At 38.1% G+C, this 19487-nt stretch overlaps 1 protein-coding gene across 1 annotated transcript in view; it reads left to right on the top strand.

The window, feature by feature from the left end:
• Positions 1 to 17195, top strand: part of LOC129249235 (ankyrin repeat domain-containing protein 29) — a 67173-nt gene extending 49978 nt beyond the window's left edge. Inside the window, exons 3-7 of the mRNA XM_054888926.1 lie at positions 517 to 627; positions 13866 to 14063; positions 14139 to 14237; positions 16291 to 16584; positions 16679 to 17195. Of these exons, the coding sequence (XP_054744901.1) occupies positions 517 to 627; positions 13866 to 14063; positions 14139 to 14237; positions 16291 to 16584; positions 16679 to 16888 (912 nt within the window). The 3' untranslated portion in view covers positions 16889 to 17195. The remainder of the gene's footprint in view (positions 1 to 516; positions 628 to 13865; positions 14064 to 14138; positions 14238 to 16290; positions 16585 to 16678) is intronic.
• Positions 17196 to 19487: the final 2292 nt, after the last annotated feature.

The following is a 19487-nucleotide window of genomic DNA, read 5'->3' as shown; positions in this document are numbered from 1 at the left end:
TGTTGCATCACATATGTATGTTGCCAATCTGATATTAGCACCTTTTTTCTCGCAATTCACACGGCTACTGTGCCTGTATCGGAGTCAATGAGGCTGTAAGCGGTTTTTGTTGTTCGTTTTTGAAATATGAGAATTTTTTCGTGCTCAATTTGGATTTCCGACTTTTACTACACGAGTGCTTTATTGATTTTTTTTATGATATGTAGCAAATAACAGCAACAAGGAAAAGGGTCAGCTTGTACGGAAATACCGAAATAAAATCTTTATGAGTGTGAGATGATGTAGTACGACTATATGCGCCATCTGGCATCTTCTGTTACTAGTAGAGCATTCAAAAACATAGCAAAAAAAAAAAAATACGAAACAAAAAAAAAATTCTCAATTTAAATTAAAAAAAGTTCTTTTACTATAAATTTTTTCGTGTTCTGCATTTTATTTATTTAAATATTTCCCTTTCATATTCACCTGTTCTTATTCACATTTTTTAATACGAAGCACAATTTTTCTCTTTTGCAGAAGGAAACTCCATCCGATGTGCTGCTGCATTTGGCAGCTCTACGTGGCGATGAAATCAACCTGCGGCGCGTACTTGACAGCGGTAAAGTGCATGTGGACTGCAAAGATGAGGTATGAAATGGCATATACGTTTGTATATACATATACATATAAGTGTATATGTGTGTGTGTGTGTCTATAAATGTTTGTTTGAGTTTGCTGTTCATTCATAGCTGGCTGAGTGGCATTTACTTTATGCGCTGAGAGCTCAAATAGCGGCGTTGTTGTTGCTGTTGTTGTACAATCAGCCTTTGGCGTTTGGTTGCTAAAAATAAAATTTAAATTGCAATGATGGTATTCACGTAGATAATAGTTGCTGTCTTTGCAATGTAAAAATTTCGAAATTTAGCAAATTAAGTATATAATAATAAATTATTTCAATTAAAAACGGGATTTAAATCACAGTACCGAACAGTGAGTAGGAGTCAGCTGTGATCGATTATTGCTTTATTTTCTTTTATTTTAATTTCTTAATTATTATTGTCTTATTTAGTTTTTTCATTTGGGTTTTTTTTCATTTCTTTTTATTTTATTTTATTTTATTTTATTTTATTTTATTTTTATTTTATTTTATTTTATTTTATTTTATTTTATTTTATTTTATTTTATTTTATTTTATTTTATTTTATTTTATTTTATTTTATTGTACTTTATTTGAGCTTAATCCATCTCGGCTATTGTCGGAGATTACACATCCCGGATAAAATTTTCAAGGGATTGTGCTCTGGTGGAGCGTAGTCCAAGTTCTACGCCCATGCGATTACTATTGCTTAAATATTTAAAAATCTACGAACTATTGCACATGTGTCCAGTATGGTCGACTTCTGCATGTCTTCTAAGAGGTGTTGGCGGTCATACTTCTTCAAGTTTTTTATTAAATGCTTAGGCACTAATCCAGTGGACGATATAATTATTGGGATTATATTCACTTCCCTCGCTTTGTACATTCGTTTCAGTTCTATGGACAAAGCTGCATACTTCGATACTTTGGTGGAGTATGTGCTTTGGATGTTGCGATTAAGGGGCACCGCTATATCGATTACTTCGATCGTTTTATTTGTCTTGTCGAACAAGATAATGTCAGGTTTGTTGGCAGCTGCGGTTTGATCTGTGGATATAAATCTGTCCCAGTACAGTTTAAAATTTGCATTTTCGATTATTGCCTTTGGTTCATATTTAAAATACAAGACTTCTGCTTGTAAGAGACCGTGTTTTATCGCAAGTTGTTGGTGGAGGATCTTTACTATATTGTTATGTCTCATGTCCACGGGGGGCAAGTACGCTACATCCAGCAATTATATGGTCGATTGTTTCACCGTAAATGCCGCACCTTCGGCATCTATCTTCTATTGCCTCGCCATGTATCGACCTTCGGAAATTCCTTGTTGGGATAACTCGGTCTTGGATAGCGATTGCGAAACCTTCTGTTTCGGAAAATAGCTTTCCTCTTTTCAACCATAAATTGGATGATTGTGCGTCTATCCATTCCATTTCGAAATCATGGGCATGGGCACCGTGTATTGTTTTTGCCTTCCATGCTGCGCTCATTTCTGCTAGGGATTTAACCCCCTCAGGTACTGGGAAATTCTGCTTCATCAAACTGAGCGGGGTAAAGCCATTATCTGCCCTAGCGATAGCTTTAAATAGATGAGACTCGCTGCTTAGAAAATATGTACGTAGCTTTAAAGTTTGCGAAAAGTGTAGACGCGCTATATTAATGATTCCTCTCCCACCAACGTTTCGAGGAAGCGATATTCTTTCCACAGAGCTTTGAGGGTAATGGCTTTGGAACTGAGTAAAATTGGTGCGTATCAGCGTTTCAATCCGAAGGATGCCTGTCTGAGACCATTTTATTACTCCAAACGAGTATGTCAAAAGGGGTATGGCCCAGGTATTGATTGCCTTGTATTTATTTCCACTGTTCAGACTAGTTTTTATTTTATTTTATTTTATTATTATTATTATTTATTAGAATAATATAAAATATTACACTAACGTACAAACAAAAAAAAAGAGCACACTAGCTGCTTGGGCCTTCGGTGCTTGGTAATTATAAGGTTATGTTTAAGTTTTAAGGTATAGGATAAATCAAAATTTTACAAGCTTTCAATTAGGCCGATTACTTTAATAAAGTTATATATTTTAATGACATTCTCTGTTGTGGTATTTTTCAAAAGTTCGGAGGGGTTTTTGGAACCAAAGATACCACAGATGTCTATTATGTGTATAAGGATAAGTTGATCGTTACAGAAAGGATATGTGGGAGGAGTCGTGGATAGAAGAAGGTGTTCATGGGTTAGCCTGGAGTGACCGATCCATAAACGCACGAATACAGAAATTTGATTCCTTGATAATGTGGATGCATATATTGCTTTTTCACACTATGGGTTAAAAACTTTATACGGGTGCCTGAATTGCGCCCACGATGCATATTTTTGTCGAAGGAGATAGCTGTTTATGTAGGCTTGAAGGTCTTTAGAGACAAGTGGAGTAAATAGAAAGACTGGGGATTGGTGCATGTATTTGACCGCTAGATCTGCCGATTAATTTCCCAGAATGCCTTTGTTACTTGGAGTCCAGACGATACATATTTTGCCTCCATTTTTTATGAAGTAATCCCGTATTTGGGAGAGAATTATTATATTATTTCTTTTTTGTTTATTTGCATTTAATTTATGATATTTTAGTTTTATCATATATTAAATTTTAACGACATACTGAAACCTTTAAATACGGCATACAAAGACATCGCTGCGGACATGAAAATACGGATAGACAGGAGGTGGAATAAACTAGCCACTTGAAAAACCGCGAAAATCATGTGCACACAGAATGCAGATAAATACGTCCGATTCGTACTAGCTCTGTCTAGAAAAGAAAGCAGAACTATCGCAGGTATGCTGACAGGCTACAATTTGCTAGCGGCGCACGCATACAAAAAAGGAATCACAAACAACGATAGCTGCAGATTTTGCAATGAACTAGAAGAGAGGGAAACGCTAGAACACCTTCTATGTTCCTTTCCTGCATTAGCTAGAACCAGATTAAAATGCTTAGGAGCTTTACATGAGCTATGAGAAGTTAGAATACCTCTCGGGGATAGAGCTCGAAAGTTTACTTAGATTCGCAAAAGACGCAGACGTATTACAAGATGTCCACTACAAAGAAACGCAGAGGTATAGCTCCATCTGGTAACACTAAGGATCAATAGGTCTATGTGATGGCTTTCAGCCAGCCAGGTCAACCTAACCTAACCTAATTTCATTCTTCATGCACATTTATTTACACATCTTCATGAGTACCCCTAATAGAGCACTCTTATATTTATTTAATAAATTCCCCCTTTTTTCTGAGCTGCACAAGTTGTTTCCGCTTAGGGTGCATGCTGGGTAAAAAGCAAAAATAAAATAAATATGTAGGTATGTACATATAAATATTATATTGTATATTGGTGAGCCAAGGCCACATGCTTTGAGTAACTTTCGTACTTTTCTTACTTTTTATATCTTCGTACGTGTGTGCAAAGTTGATGATTCCGGCATTTAGTTTATTTAAGTTAAATTAACCTCAATTCAAGCAGGTGCGTGAAGAGAATATTAAATTTTTAGTGTTTGTCGAATCATATCAGAAGAAAAGTATTCAGTACAATTAAGGTAAATGGTAAAAGGCGGACCATTGAATGTTTTACTTTTAGGGAAATATACTTTAAAGAATCTGTCATTCAATTTTTTCTATGTTTTTTGCTTTATTAGACAGAGTAAGTCTGTCATCAAGAGGTTCTCATAAAAACCAACTGCCGTTTGAAGGCGGCGGACTTGTAGACTTTGTTTCCTCATCTTTGAGATTATGCACATAACCTCAATATTTAGCAAATATTTTTGGCTGAGCCTCTCCTCCTTTTTGTGATGTGCGTCTTGCTGTTTTTCCACAAATGTAGGAATTTACAGTTTTATGCCGTTTTCGTCACCTTACGGCAGCAATAAGTGCACCGACGAACTGGAGCGAAAAGTATCGGCAATCATCTTTATAGGAGCGGAAGCCTTTGTGGTCCAAGCTGGTCATCTGACATATTTAAAATGACTCAGTGAGCCAACTCAAATCGGAGGAAGTACTGGGAAACAGGTGAATGAAAATGGTTATCGGTTCGGGAGAGAGTGCTCGAAATCATTGCATTCTTAGTGCTGAGTTAGGCTAGGTTAGGTTAGATTAAATTACAATCCTTCTCGGCCTTCTCGGTCTTGTCAGAGCGATTCGCTACGATGTAGATCTGGATTTTCCGCACTGTCTAGTGGCGGCACATTTTCCCGTGCAGAGGTCTTAGGCTTTTCTGGTTTGCTTGCTCGCAATCATTCTGTTTCGATGGCCACCGATTTAAATGAGATCTTTCGGTGAGTAGAAATAATAGTAAAAGGAGAAGGAACGGTTAACTGCGGAGGAGTCTCATGTCGCATCAAGCGTCAATACCGCAAGTACAATGGCGTCCACAAGGCTTTTTTAGAATATAATCGGACGCCCTTGACTGCAAACCTTCCAGTGAGTACAGAAAGGTATGACACCCTGGATTAAGGGAGGGTGGTTCACTTCACTCCAAGCCTAGTCTCTCAGTTATCTGTGAAATTATCTACCACAGAAACGCATAACACCCTAGATTAATAGAGGGCAGCTCGCCATCCAGGTCTATTTTCTCAGTTTTCTGTGAAAAACAGGATTACCCCTTGGTGGATGCGATCCCTCATCGACCACAGCGGCCTTGATGTGAAAGAAGCTAGGGATCCGGTGGCGCCGATTACTGCGGTGCTCTTCATCGCCACCCTGCTAATTACTAAACCCTTAGTGCTGTTTTTAGATTGATTTCTGCAAGTCATAAGCGACTGCGTTTTGACATCCACCGGATAGGCCTGTCTGCTCAGACAGATTTCAGGCTTTGTTTCGAAAGACGGTGAGACGTTCGCACATATTTTGTGCAAATTACCTGAAATAAATTAAAACACTTCAACTTCTTCACAATCGAACCTGAGGTTAGGGTAGATTAGGTGAAGTGGCTGTCCTTCGATGCACCTAGGCCAGTTAGAGGCCCCTTATGATGCCATCGAAACTATTCTATCCTTATTCTATTGGTTCTCTTTAAACGATTGTGTGGCTTTTAAAAGTCTGTCTATACAGCTAGTTTGAAATTCGCAACATCCGCAATGCTGTCCAGAAAAGCGAGACCGAGCAATCTTAGCCATCTTCTACGCAAAGCCATGCACCCGCATAAAAGGTGCTCCTAATCTACTGGCATATTTTCCTATTCGTCTTTCTATGGGTTAGGCAGTGCCAAGATAGGACACTTACTACGATTCTTAGATCCTTCCTACTTAATTTAAGTAGACCCTTAGTGCGATTAATGTTCCATTCGGGCCACGTTTGTCTACTAAGAGCGTAGGTGCTAAACTGTTTCCAGTTGGAATTCCCAATACTAATTGTTTGTCTGTCTAACAGTCGAACCTTGGAGCCTGAGAAATTCGTCTACCAAGCACATTTTGGCATTAATTAGGAGAGCTGAGGATCAATTGTAGATATCCAGCGTTCGGAATGTAAGATCTTTCAAGTCGAAGCTTCCTTTTGTTCTGTTCAACTCAATTTTCTCTCTCTCTCTGTTAGAAGATAGAGGATAGACACTAGTACAAATTGAGTCTTTATTATTTCTCCTTCCATTTCAGTTCATATAATTTTTCATTGTGGCTGTTGGCCAACACAGTTGCTTACACTTTCGCTTTTCTTAGCCGAAGCCAACTTTGGCGCACAAATAAATATTAAAGTAAATTTTCACCGCCAAAGTAAATGCTAAGCACCAAACACCTTTTTTGGCGGCAACACCTCAATTCACTTACTAGCCAATTACCAACAATGCATACTTACATGCATTTGTACATGTGCACGTCTGTATATTTGCTCACAACATTGCATTTGGCCGGATGGCCGGCGGACGCGTTCATTGTCTACGCTTTTGGCGCGCATTAATTTCTAACCGAACGGGGTGTGGGCAAATCGAATCATGTCTGCACTCATTTCGTGCGATGTGATGTGAAGTTGATGCCAAAAAACTGCACTCAAGCGAAAATTAATTTGTATGCCATGCACAATGCCGCCACAACGCACTGTTGAAACCAACAGCAAGCAAGCGTGTGTGTGTGTGTGTGCAAGCCATGGGGAGCGTTGCGACTGCGCAAATGCGATGAGTGAAATTTCGTAGCCCAATGCGAATTGGTATGTGAGGAGTTTGTTAACAAATGTGCTAATCACATTCGTTGTACCTACTTGCGTTCCGAAAGAGGCAGAAAATGGTAAGAAAAGTTATGAAAATGCATTAAAAAGTGGAGTGCAAATATGAAAAATTCTTATATACTTATTATTAAAAATATTATACACTTTAATAGATTAAAACCTATATTAACTATAAATCGAAAAAAACTTACTCAGGAGAGCTAGCCTTCAGCGTTCGGTGTGGTTAGGTTAGGTTTGTTTAGGATATATAGCTGCCCACGCAAGGGTCCTTCTTAGACAAATAATCAAAAATTCGTTCATTGTGATGCCATACAGAGGTGAGGCAGAGGTAAAAGAACCAAACCGGGGGAAAAAGGAAGAAGGAGCTTTGGATTGGAGGATGACAACCAATGGGGTGACAATACCGTGTCTTGGAAGCCGCCCACTGATCATCGAGATCTTAGGGAAAAAATTACTGTGGTTCACTGGGAAAGACAGTTTTATGAGATTGCACCTTGATGACACCTACACTACAAATATTATATAACACCTTATTTACGCTTGTGTTTACCAAACGACCAAGAGTGCATTTTTTGATTTTTACAATGTCTTATTTGATTGAGCAGAGAAGTGCCATCAAATTTTGTTTGCGGAATGAAATTTCGGCTGCGGAAACGTTTAGCATGTTGCAGAAGGCATTTGGTGATTCGACCATGTCGCAGAAAAATGTTTATAAGTGGTACAAAGACTTCAAAGAGGGTCGAGAACGTGTTGATGACTTGGAGCGCTCCGGACGACCATCGACGTCAACAGATGACCAACACGTCAATAAAGTGAAGGAGTTAGTGCTCAAAAATCATCGGTTGACTGTCAAATACCTTACTGATATGATCGGAATATCACAAGGATCTGTGAAAACCATTTTGAAATGCCATTTGGGCCTACGAAAAGTCAAATCTCGTTTAGTACCGAAAACTCTAAATTTCTTGGAAAAAAGTCGTCGCGTTGATGTGTGTGAAACAATGCTTTCAGACTATCAGGACAAGCTCAAATGCATCATTACGGGAGATGAGACTTGGATTTATGCTTACGACCCTGAAACAACCGACCAATCAAGCGAATATCGTACTAAAGGCGAGACCAGACCGAAAAGAGCACGTCAAAGTCGTTCAATCGATTTTCGTGGTGTGGTGCACTATGAATTCCTTCCACCTGGCCAAACTGTTAATAAGGAATATTATTTGAGCGTTATGCGTCGTTTACGTGAAGCAATTCGTCTAAAAAGACCAGAATTATGGGCCAACAGCTCTTGGTTTTTGCATCACGATAATGCACCGACTCACACAGCACTCGTTCTTCGTGACCATTTCGCCAAAAATTCCACGCATATCGTTCCGCAACTACCGTATTCGCCTGATTTGGCTCCGTGTGACTTCTGGCTATTCCCAAAACTCAAGAGACCACTCCGGGGAACGCGTTTCGAGTCGATTCAAGAGGTAAAAGCTGAATCGAAGAAGGTGCTGATGGCTATACCGGAAATTGACTATTTGGCATGTTTCGGGGATTGGAAAAATCGTTGGCATAAGTGTATTTCATCGAGAGGGCATTATTTTGAAGGGAATGAAATTGATTTACAAGAATAAATAAAGATTTTTCATTTTACAACCAAATTCACCTTACTTTTTGCCCACAGTAGTATGTTAAAAAAAACTCCATAAATTTTTATATAAAACTCACAATTTTATTTAGAATTTCTGGAGAAAAATTTGAGTACGCAGTTTTATAGCGTAGTGCAAGTTTTAAGTGCCTAAAAATCGCGTTGATTTTTGATAATTTTTTTCTTGTCGATCTTGGGTATTTTCTCCATAAAACGAATGCTCGAAGGTTTCAACATAGGCGCTTGTTGCAATGATGACCTCTTCATTTAATTCAAATCTCGTACAGTTAACACATTTCTTCATATTTATAAGCAGCAATTAGTTGCCTGTAGCTAAATATGTAGAATATGTTGGATGAGAGAGAAATTGGTAATCTAATTCATGCGATTTTAACACTGCGAATGCTGATTCGTGCAGCGGTACGTCAGCCTATTTTCTTCGCCTGGCAAGTCTATCATCTCCCCAGGTTCATGAACCTTCGCTTTCCAATCGCCCAGCATTATATTGAAAATTTTATCAATCGTTTCTGATGTGGTGAAAAATACTTTTTAAACTTTTGTGTGATTTTCGTGATGGTCTCTTCATGCAAAAATATGAAAATGTCAGGCGTTTGCTTCAAATGGCTAGTGCAAAAAATAATTTCATCCGAAGACCAGAAGATTAAAACAAAAATAAATAATTGGCGCGTACACTTCTGTTAGGTGTTTGGGACCAACAGTTTTAAGCTGAATTCGAACGGCAATGGTTTTTATGAGTAGCTTTTTCATGGCCGAAATACACTTGGATCAACCCATTCGGCTACGGACAAGATCAGTTTCAGTTTATTTTGTAGGAAGATCTTTGAGCAGAAAATTATTATTTTATTCATCCTCATAATGTGAAAAACGCGTTCATTCAGGCTCGAAAGTAGATGGGGTATGCGCTACCCTTATGGACTTCTTCCATTCATAGGGATGGTATGGAACTTCTTTTGCTCTGCACACTGCCGATTCAAGAGGCAAATCAGTGCGCTTTATTTGCTGAAATTTGAAACAATTGATTACGCAAATTTTCATCTGTATTATTTTCTTAGAATTTTTGTGATCGAATCTCGAATTAATGACCAATATGTCACGCAAAAGCGTGATCGGCTTTGGCGATGGAAATATACTGGCGTTTTTTTTTAAACATGCAATCTAAATTTCAAGTTATTTTTGTAAAAAAAAAACTGCCGCGGGAAGCACACATTTTTCCTCATATCAGTCATGACTTGTGACGCCTTTTGGTCGGCTGAGATTTTCAACCCTCTCCCTTCTTAAGTAGCTATGTTTGCCTGTTTGCCACCAGCTTATACGCTTTTATTTTCGCAACTAAATTCTAATCGCTTGTGCGATTTCAGTTGCCCAGTAACCCATTCACCACAAATGCAATTGTTTCACTCGAATGATTTTCATAATTTCTGTATTTTTTCTGTGGCTTAATTAAATCGGTTTCATGCATTTGATACAGCACAAAAAAATGCCTGCCGCGCGCTCGGTTTGCTATTACTGCCCCTTTTCGCTAAAACGAGTATTTGTATTCTTTCGATTTCATTTGGCGAAACTGATTAAATTTCAGTTTCATATGAATTTCATTATTTTGCGGTAGCGTTGCATAATTGTACGTAATGCGTAATTGGCGAAATTCGATGCGGAAAAATAAATTTTTATAGTTGATAACTTAGTTAAAATAATAGCGGGAAATATTAAGTAATTTTTTGAAAAATGTTATGCCATAAAAATGCATTTTTGCACTTTTAAGTATTTATATTTATTAAAAAGCTGTTACGAAAGTAATTTTCCAATCATGTGGTAATAATGGATTTTTTACACCTGTGCGTGAATGCAACAACTTTTTTATGTGCGTTTGTTGGTGAGGGGAATTTTAGCTATATTTCCATTTTCGGTCTATGCAGTGACTGCTGCCTTACGCAGACTGTTGTAAGCCCGCTTAGGTTCTTTAGTCCATTGTGTTACTGCTGAAGAGGAGCTTTTGATTCTTCTACCTCTCTTTATGACACAGTACAAAAAAATGAAAATAGTTTTCAATCCCATCCAAAATAAGACAAAATAAAATAAAATAAAATAAATTAAAATAAAATAAAATAAAATAAAATAAAATAAAATAAAATAAAATAAAATAAAATAAAATAAAATAAAATAAAATAAAATAAAATAAAATAAAATAAAATAAAATAAAATAAAATAAAATAAAATAAAATAAAATAAAATAAAATAAAATAAAATAAAATAAAATAAAATAAAATAAAATAAAATTAAATTAAATTAAATTAAATAAAATTAAAAATAAATAAAATATTTAATTTAAAAATGGGGCTAGATCTAAAGGGTTGTACAGGCATGTATCTGGAATTATCACGCCGCTTAAACCTCAGACTGTAGATTTTGACCAACTATCGGAGATAACAGCAACTCGCCGCTTACTCAAAACGATTAAGAAGATACTTCAGAAGTAATCAGAGACGGAGTGAAAACCAGCTTTTTCACAAAAATCAAAAGAGCTTTTATAGAAATCTCCAACAAACAAACAATGCAGGATCTCAGACATCGTGTCCACAACAACAAGATATAGATCAGTTTTGGGAAAAAATATGGGCACAAGAAAAAATACTTACAATAAATGATGCGAATTGGTTAGACAATGAAAAATAAAAATCGGACAGCGTAGCACCAAAGTACATCTCCGACATAACAGCAGAAGAAATAAAGAATAATATATATACTTCAGCTAACTGGAAATTCCCTGGGCTAGATCAGCTACACTCCATCTGGCTTAAAAAGCTTTCAGTAATGCATGAAGCACTCGCAAGATGCTAAAACGAGCTGCTGAAAAATACAGCTGCCATCCCAGAATTTCTAATAGCCGGAGTGACCTATCTTTGTCCAAAAGACGCACCATCTGCTGAGTAAAATACCGCCCAATTACTTGCTTGAGCACGGCATTCAAGCTAATCGACTATATGAACACTGTGAAATTAACAGCATTTTATGTGAAGAGCAGAAAGGTTGCAGAAAGCGCACAATGGGCTGTAAATATCAGCTTATTATATTTAGATACTCACAGGGGTAGCTCTGCGAAGAAGGCGAAATTTAAGCGTCGCGTTTATTGACTCCAAAGAAGCTTTTGATTCAATTCCGCATGATTACTTATTAGAAATATTAAGAATATACAAACTCGATGCTGCCGCTGTAGCCTACTTGGGCACCCTTGACAATTTCATCCGGGATGTGTAATCTCCTGCAATAGCCGAGATGGATTAAACTCAAATAAAAGCTAAAAAACTCATTTGTAATGTTTTTTTAATATTTTGTAAAATTAATTAAAATTAATTAAGTATCTGTAGTCAGACTGAGCCAGTAATAGTGGTGATTTGTCAAGGATGATACACAAACAGAATTCTGCGTGCTCACTTCAGATGACAACGTCGTAACACGACTAAAGGCTCTACGCTACTCTACTCTACTCTGTACTTCCGCAGCGTTTTGTTTTCAGCATTCATCAGCTTACGTACTCGCCTTCTCTCAAGGATGATAGATTACCAAGTTTGCCCATCTGTTTGAGTAACTTTGGATGCCACGTTACATGCGACTCGGAAGCAGAATTCTGTCCGCTCATTTATCGCGTATTCACTCACTCGTACAATCAGTTGTAGTTTAGATGGCAACGAAGTAAAACAACTTAAGGCTGCGTTGACTTTTTTTCGTATATCACCAACACCATCTCAGTGTCATACCGCTGTCATGACCACTGAATGAGCCAATCAAACCCTTACAATAACATAGTGGGATGCCTATCCTTTGGAAAGAGCTTACCACAAATAAATTTGTTTCATTTGTGCTTAGTTCTTCAGCGGTGTAATTGCCACATATTTTCCTGAGACGACAGACTCACACTGCGCTTGTGGAACCACTCGAGGTGGAAGAAATTTAATAGTTGACTGCTATAAGTCAATTGTCATAGTTTGAGAAATTATGAGTCAAAGAGCGGTGCTTCCTTTAGCCCCTAGTGCACGTGGAAACACGATGCACCACAGCATTCATTTATGCTGTCGTTAAGCCTAGAGACATCTGTAAAAGTACCAGTGTCCCTTCACGAATCTTTATGGAACTCACGGCCTTATTATTTGTTTAAATTTATGGTATACCAACTGTTTCCCTTTCCCAGAAAAGCATTTTGCGTAATCTAAGTTTTCTTCAAGGGCAAGTTGTATTCAGTCCGGTTGCCAAGTGGGTAGTCTGAAGTATGCGAAGTGAAGATCTACCAGAATAATTTACAATTAAAGTTCATGGGTCTGTAATGGAAAGCAGAGGGTCAGTAATAGGGATGAAAAGTGACAGTTCTACTACTATATTTCAGTAAGCAGAGATCATCAGATGGCATCAATGTGAAATTTTTCAGAAGATGATGATTTGTTCTGCTACTGGGTACCGTCAGAATCTCGAACGGTGTGTCACTTGTACGGAATGAAGTGTCATCTAGTTGAATATACTCAAGGGTGATATATTACCAGGTTTGCTATTTAGCTGTGGCGAAAAAGAAAAAAGAAAAAAAGAAAACTTTGGCTGTCACGCCATTTGGGGGGTTCAGCCGAATCCTGTACGATCATTTTACCTGAAGTCACACACTCCCTCAATCAGTCGTTGTACAGATAGCAAAGAAGACACATGAGCCAAGACTGTGTTAGTTTTTTTAGTATATCACTAACATAAGCTAAATTTTGTTAAACACATCCCAAGTGACGTCAACCCATCAGCTGATTCTATCGAATTCGCCCAGAGCAGAATAACGTTCTGCTAAATAGCACAGCTCTAAAAATCTTTTCACCATGCGGTTTACCCATGTTGTTGAGCTCTGGCTTAACGAAGGTTGGTCGGTTTGTTGGATTGACCATTTCAAAGAAATGAGATGCCGTAAATCTTACGATGCATAGATACTTGCTCGAAAAGCTGTACATTATATTCGCTCCAATAATGTCAACTTTACTTGTTGACAAAACCGCTGAGTCAAAAATGGGTCTGGTCCGGGAAAAAGGTTTTTGGCCGCAATTCGGATCTCTAGGACTCTTATAGTCAGATGGTCTTATAGAAGACGATGGGGTTTTTTTACTTCTGTGTATCTGCAGAGCAAAATATATGATTTGATGCCTCATTGTCAATCGACCGGGGCATCACGGGACACCCGCAGGATATGTGAACTGTGCCAATGATTTTTGCATTTGCCTAAAAACATACGTTGTTTGGTACGCTCCGCCTTTAAAAACGTACTTATTTTTATAATTATTGCATTTATGTTACATTCAACACATCTTTTTCTTACAACAACAATATTAATACATCTCTGCCCTTTAACTATCATTGAATTTCCTAGGATGGCACAACTCCCCTTATACTCTCGGCAGCAGGCGGCCACACACCCTGTGTATTGGAACTACTTGAGCAAGGCGCAGATCCCAATTCGAGACGCGCTACTGGCACAACACCGCTATTTTTTGCCGCTCAAGGTGGCTACTTAGATGTCGTGAAAATATTAATAAAAGCCGGCGCTAGCGTGGATACGCCATCAGTGGTGAGTTAAAAATGAGAAAATTAAAAAAAATGCTAAATTGGAGTACTTTTCTTATTTCTTTGACTATCCCCTTAGGACGGTGGTACGCCGCTATTTGTTGCTGCACAGGGTGGCCATGTGAAATTGGTGCGTGAGCTGTTGGATTGTGGCGCCAATGTGAATGCGTGCATGAAGGTGAATAAAATTTATTAAAGCGCATTTATAAAATTCTTTTAGATTCGAATGTAAAGCCTCTGAATTAACTGAACTCTTTGGAATTGAACAAAGTTGGCTTGCGATTATTTGTAATTGCTATAATTATAAACTTTTTTAAATTTTGTTTTATTGTTGTATAATTTCTTTATTATGACTACAAATATTCGTAATTTCTTGACATAAATCGCACTTCTAATCGCCATTTCGTGATATATGATAGCTGCTATTGTAGTTTAAGGTAATAAAAAGTAGGTAGATTTACAAAAACAAAAAAATGCAATAAAACAAAATTAGTAAAAGCTTGCAACTATCGATGGGTTATTAAAAAACTTGAAACGAAAATGTGCTGCATAACCGTAAAGTGGGCCAGAAGCAACTCTAAATTAGCGAAAATTCACTGAAATCAAAATCTGAAATTGGTCAAATGGACTCGACTATCTTATACGACAATAACAGTGCCGATGATTACTTACGCCTCTTTTGTGTGGTGGCCAAAAGTAAACCAAATTAATACTCAAATGATACTTAACAAGGTATACAGAAAAGCCTGTCTGAGCGTAACGGCAGCAATACGAACTTGCCTTTTCAGGCGGAGGTCCACGCCTTAGAGCTATGTGTCAGGGAACGCTTTCGTAGAGGCATGCATGGTGTCAGTATCAACATTCTCTGTGACAGCAAAGCAGCTCTAAAATCGTTAGAGGGTTTCTGATTTCAATCAAGGCTGGGCTGGGAATGCCTTAAGAAACTTTGTTACTCTGATGTGGGTACCGGGACATGAGGGACACGAAGGGAGTGAAATTGCGAACACTTTAGCGAAAAAAGGTGCAAACACTCCCTTCAATGGTGCTGAACCTTTAATAGCATAAAATTGCACAGAATTGCGGCTGGATGATCAGCAGGTGCTCCTTAGCTTTCCTGCTTTCACGGGAGTAAGCTTCGAGAATTTTGGCTTTTATTTCACTTTTATGCCTGCATACATAGCAAGCCCAGATATTAGCCACGATGGTAGTAGCTCGGAGTGATTAACGTAAACTCCCCACCCTTATTTCTTTCTGTTTTCCTCTGCGATGGTGTCAGCTTGGGCGAATTTGATTTTACGCCCAAGTTGGCCTCCTTTTGGGCAACCATTTAACCTAACTTCATGATTTCGAGGTCGTAAGAGATATTAGAGTTGAGTTATCTAAGAACCAGCATTAACACCAATAACAGTGTCAGCCTCGAAATTCAACGAAGAATCTCTCTTGCCAACAAGTGCCAATTTGGACTAAGTATGCAATTGAGTAGTAAAGCCCTCTCTCGACGAACAAAACTAATACTCTACAAAGCTCTCATCATGCCCGTCCTAACGTCTGGCGCAGAAGCTTAGCCGATGACAATATCCGATGAAGCGACGCTTAGAGTGTTTGAGGGAAAGATTCTGCAGAAGATTTTTAGGCCTTTGCACGCTAGCGATGGCAAGTATCATAGGCGATGGAACAATGACTGTATGAGCTGCACAAGAACTTATACATAGATCTTTAATCCAGCGGCTGCGTTGGCTGGGTCATGTCGTCCGAACGGATACAAACGCTCCGGCTTTGAAAGTATTCGATACGGTACCAGCTGGTGGTAGCAGAGGAAGAGAAAGGCCTCCTTTGCGTTGGGAAGATCAGGTGGAGAAGGACTTGGCTTCGCTTGGTGTGTCCAATTGCCGCCGGTTAGAACGTGAAACGCAATTAAACTCGGCCAAAATCGCTCAATCGGTTATCACGCCAATTAAGAAGGAGAAGAAGTAATTTTTGAAGAGACATAACTGAATACCAATACCAATCACCATGCCAAGCATTCGATAGTTTTCACGATTTCAGCGTTTTTAAAGTGTGACAAATCCTTTGAAAGGAACACACCTCGTATTTGAAGCCTTTATTAAGCTGCTGAGGGAAAAATTCTCTATTGCTTTTTTGTTTATTCCTAAATGTGTTCTGCGAGAATATTTTCCTATTATATATTAGTAAACATAATTTTTTTATTTTCTTCTTAATTTCTTCACTAGGATCGCGCCACGCCCGTTTTCATAGCCGCTCAGAATGGCCACCGCACAGTACTCTCCCTCCTACTCACCGCTGGCGCTCATCCCGATATGAAGCGAATAGATGGTGCAACACCACTTTGGATTGCCGCACAAATGGGACACGATCACATATGCAAAGTGTTGCTGCAACATGGCGCCTTCGTGGATGCGGTGCGCTGCGATGGTGCGACGCCACTCTTCAAGGCAGCGCACAAGGGACATGCGGCTGTGGTGACTGAGCTGTTGAAGCACAGGCCTAATTTGGGAATATTACCGGTAAGGAGACGTTCAGAGTTCACTTAAGAGCTTCAAGTGCTTCAAGAAAATCAAAATATTAAAAAAACTTCCAATTTTTTTCTTTATTTTCAAGAACGGCGAAACAGCGCTGCATGCGGCGGCCATGTTTGGCCACTTGACCGTCTGCAAGCAGTTGATTGGCGGCGGCAGCGATATACTGCAGAAAAATCAGGAAGGTCTAACCGCTTTGCAGGTGGCGCGGCAGCAGAAGTACTCTTCGATTTGTGACTATCTGCAGGATCGCATGCGTCTGGTGCGCGCGCGTACTGGAGCGGCGTCATAAATGGCGCGGATGTGAGAAATAGGCGAAAGAAGGAGCTTTAAAATGTTGCAAATAAATAAAATGGCACAAAAAAAAAATTGATGCCATTGTATCGTAATCGTATTTAGTTAGTTTCGCTATGCAATTTAAAACACAGTCTATAGGCGCGTGAAAAAAATATTTCAAGAAAAAGGAAAGAAAATAGAATTGAATTGAATAACCAAAGCAATGGAAGGGCATTCGACGTGCAAATGGCCGAAGTGTTATTTTTATGTCTTATAGTATATTGGATGTGGGTTGTCCAAGTTTGCGGCTCGAGATGGTACATTAGTGATAAAAAATGATATTATTATTCTTTTTAACTGTAATTTCGATTTTTGAATTGTGTTGGTATATAATGATAACAGTGAAAAATTTAACATCCTTCACACAGCATAAAATTAAATCAGTTTGAAGTAATATAATATTTTTTTTTTTGAATAATTTTTAAAAAGTGTATCTATTTTGCCATTTAATTAAATAAAACAATTTTTTGAAAATGAAATATAAATTAGCTCAGAATTTTTTTAAATTTATTATTATTAAAAACTAAATTTTATGACTACTGAATCGATTTTGAAATTTTTTTAAATTTATGTTCGATTTATTTGGGATTTGTCTTTAAGAATTTTTTTTTGCTTTCTTCCAAAACACTAAAAAGTCACGAGCTTTTGCTCATGTTCGATATATAAAAATTCGTTGGAAAATATACAGCGAAAAAAAAACCAAAAAAAAAACAAAAAAAAAATTTTCTTCAATAAATTTAAATATACCTAATATCCAAAAGTATATTTTTTACGAATTCTTTGCACTAATTTTTCCATTAATTTTCGCTTTTAAATATTTGAAAGATTTCTTGAATAATTGAAATTAATAATTTTTTTACCAAAATTTTTATAATTTTTATTTGTAATTTTTAAACATGTTTTTTCAAATATATTTTTTTAAATTTTTATTATTAGCATATTAATTAAAAAAAAAATCATTGATGGAATGAAATTATTTTTGTGATCTAATTTAAAAAAAAATTTTTAAAGATTTTTTATTAACATTTTAAATTAAAAAATGGTTTTTATCAATAGAAGTAAATTACTTTTGTGATCAAATTTAAAAAAAAATTGAAGTAGAAAAAATAATAGAAGTAAATGACTTTTGTGGTAATATTTGTTAAGTTTTGTTTTACATTTTAAATTTAAAAAATTGCATTAATAGAAATGAAATTTTTGATCTACCTTTTTTATATATTTTTTTGAAACTGATTTTTATGTTAATTAAAATATTGTAGGTAGGTAGGCAGGTAAGAGGGCAAGAGTACCACCCCAGGTACACTTCACTACCTGTGAAAAGGTTTAGGGAAGAGAAAACCGTCTACAGCCATCCAGTGCTGTTGATGTAGTGGAGGAGAGAAAAGGAATCTAGGCTGGAGAATTTCTTCAAGTCATCCCCAAAGGGCACGATAAGGAATCTCAAGCACCTAGCCGCCAGAGCCGGACATTTGCAGAGAAAATGTTCAACAGTCTCTTTCTCTTGCGTAGTTTCCCTTTAACGACGGCCAAGGGGATACCGATGTCTGAGAAGAGGGCAGCTGGATTCGGTTCTGCCGCCCCCTTCCTGGCAAGCTCATCGGCAATTTCATTTCCCTCTATATTCCTGTGCCCAGGAACCCAGATGAGGGAAATGTTTCCTGCACGTTCGAGACGTTTGAGTTCCTACTTACAGAAGTTCACCAGAAGAGAGCTGCAATACGGCAACGATAGGGCCTTGATCGCAGCTGGGCTATCGGAAGAACTATTAATGTCTCCCTCTGCTTGAAAAATGCTGCTTGTTTCCGCCAGTTTAAAGGAGACCGAAATGCTGGCTGATTTAGAGTTAGCCCCCGCTCACACTTCAGACTCCATCTTGGATCCATCAGTGAAAACAGAGGTATCCATATCTGAGCCGACTCTCCCCTCCTTCCAATCTTGCCTGCTCGGAAAGATAGCTCTAGCACAACCCTCAAAACCCAGCTTGCGGATGGAGAGATCAGTGCGAAGAACAGAGAAGGAAGGGGGGAAATTGTCTCCAGAGGCCAAGCTCCTTCAACCTAATAGCACTCTGAGCAGCATTGGATTTAACTTGCAGATCCACAGGAAGTAAGTGCAGAATAACGTTGAGCGCAGCAGTGGGACATGTTCTACAAGCACCAGTGATGCCCACATATGCAATTTTCTGCACTCTCTCTAGTTTAGTGGTGTTGTAGCCCCTCTGAAGAGCTACCCACCAAACTAGGCAGCCATATGTCAAAATTGGCAGAACCACTAAGTTGTATATCCAAAGTACGACGCGTCCCTTGAGACCCCATTTTTTGCCAAACATAGATTTACAAGCGTAGATTTTACAGGCGTATTGGCCTTCTTAACCCGATTTTCTATGTGCAGCTTCTAGTGGAGCTTGGGGTCAAGTATTACACCAAGATACTTGACTTCCGATGAGAGCGTAAGACACTGGTTGTTTAGCCTTGGAAGCTTAAAAGGTGGAGGCTTGTATTTTCTGGTGAATACCATCAACTCCGTTTTGTCGGAGTTGACTCTGAGACCGCAAC

Source organism: Anastrepha obliqua, chromosome 5 (genome assembly GCF_027943255.1).
Source record: "Anastrepha obliqua isolate idAnaObli1 chromosome 5, idAnaObli1_1.0, whole genome shotgun sequence".
NCBI lineage: Eukaryota > Metazoa > Arthropoda > Insecta > Diptera > Tephritidae > Anastrepha > Anastrepha obliqua.
This window is presented reverse-complemented; position numbering and strand designations above follow the sequence as displayed.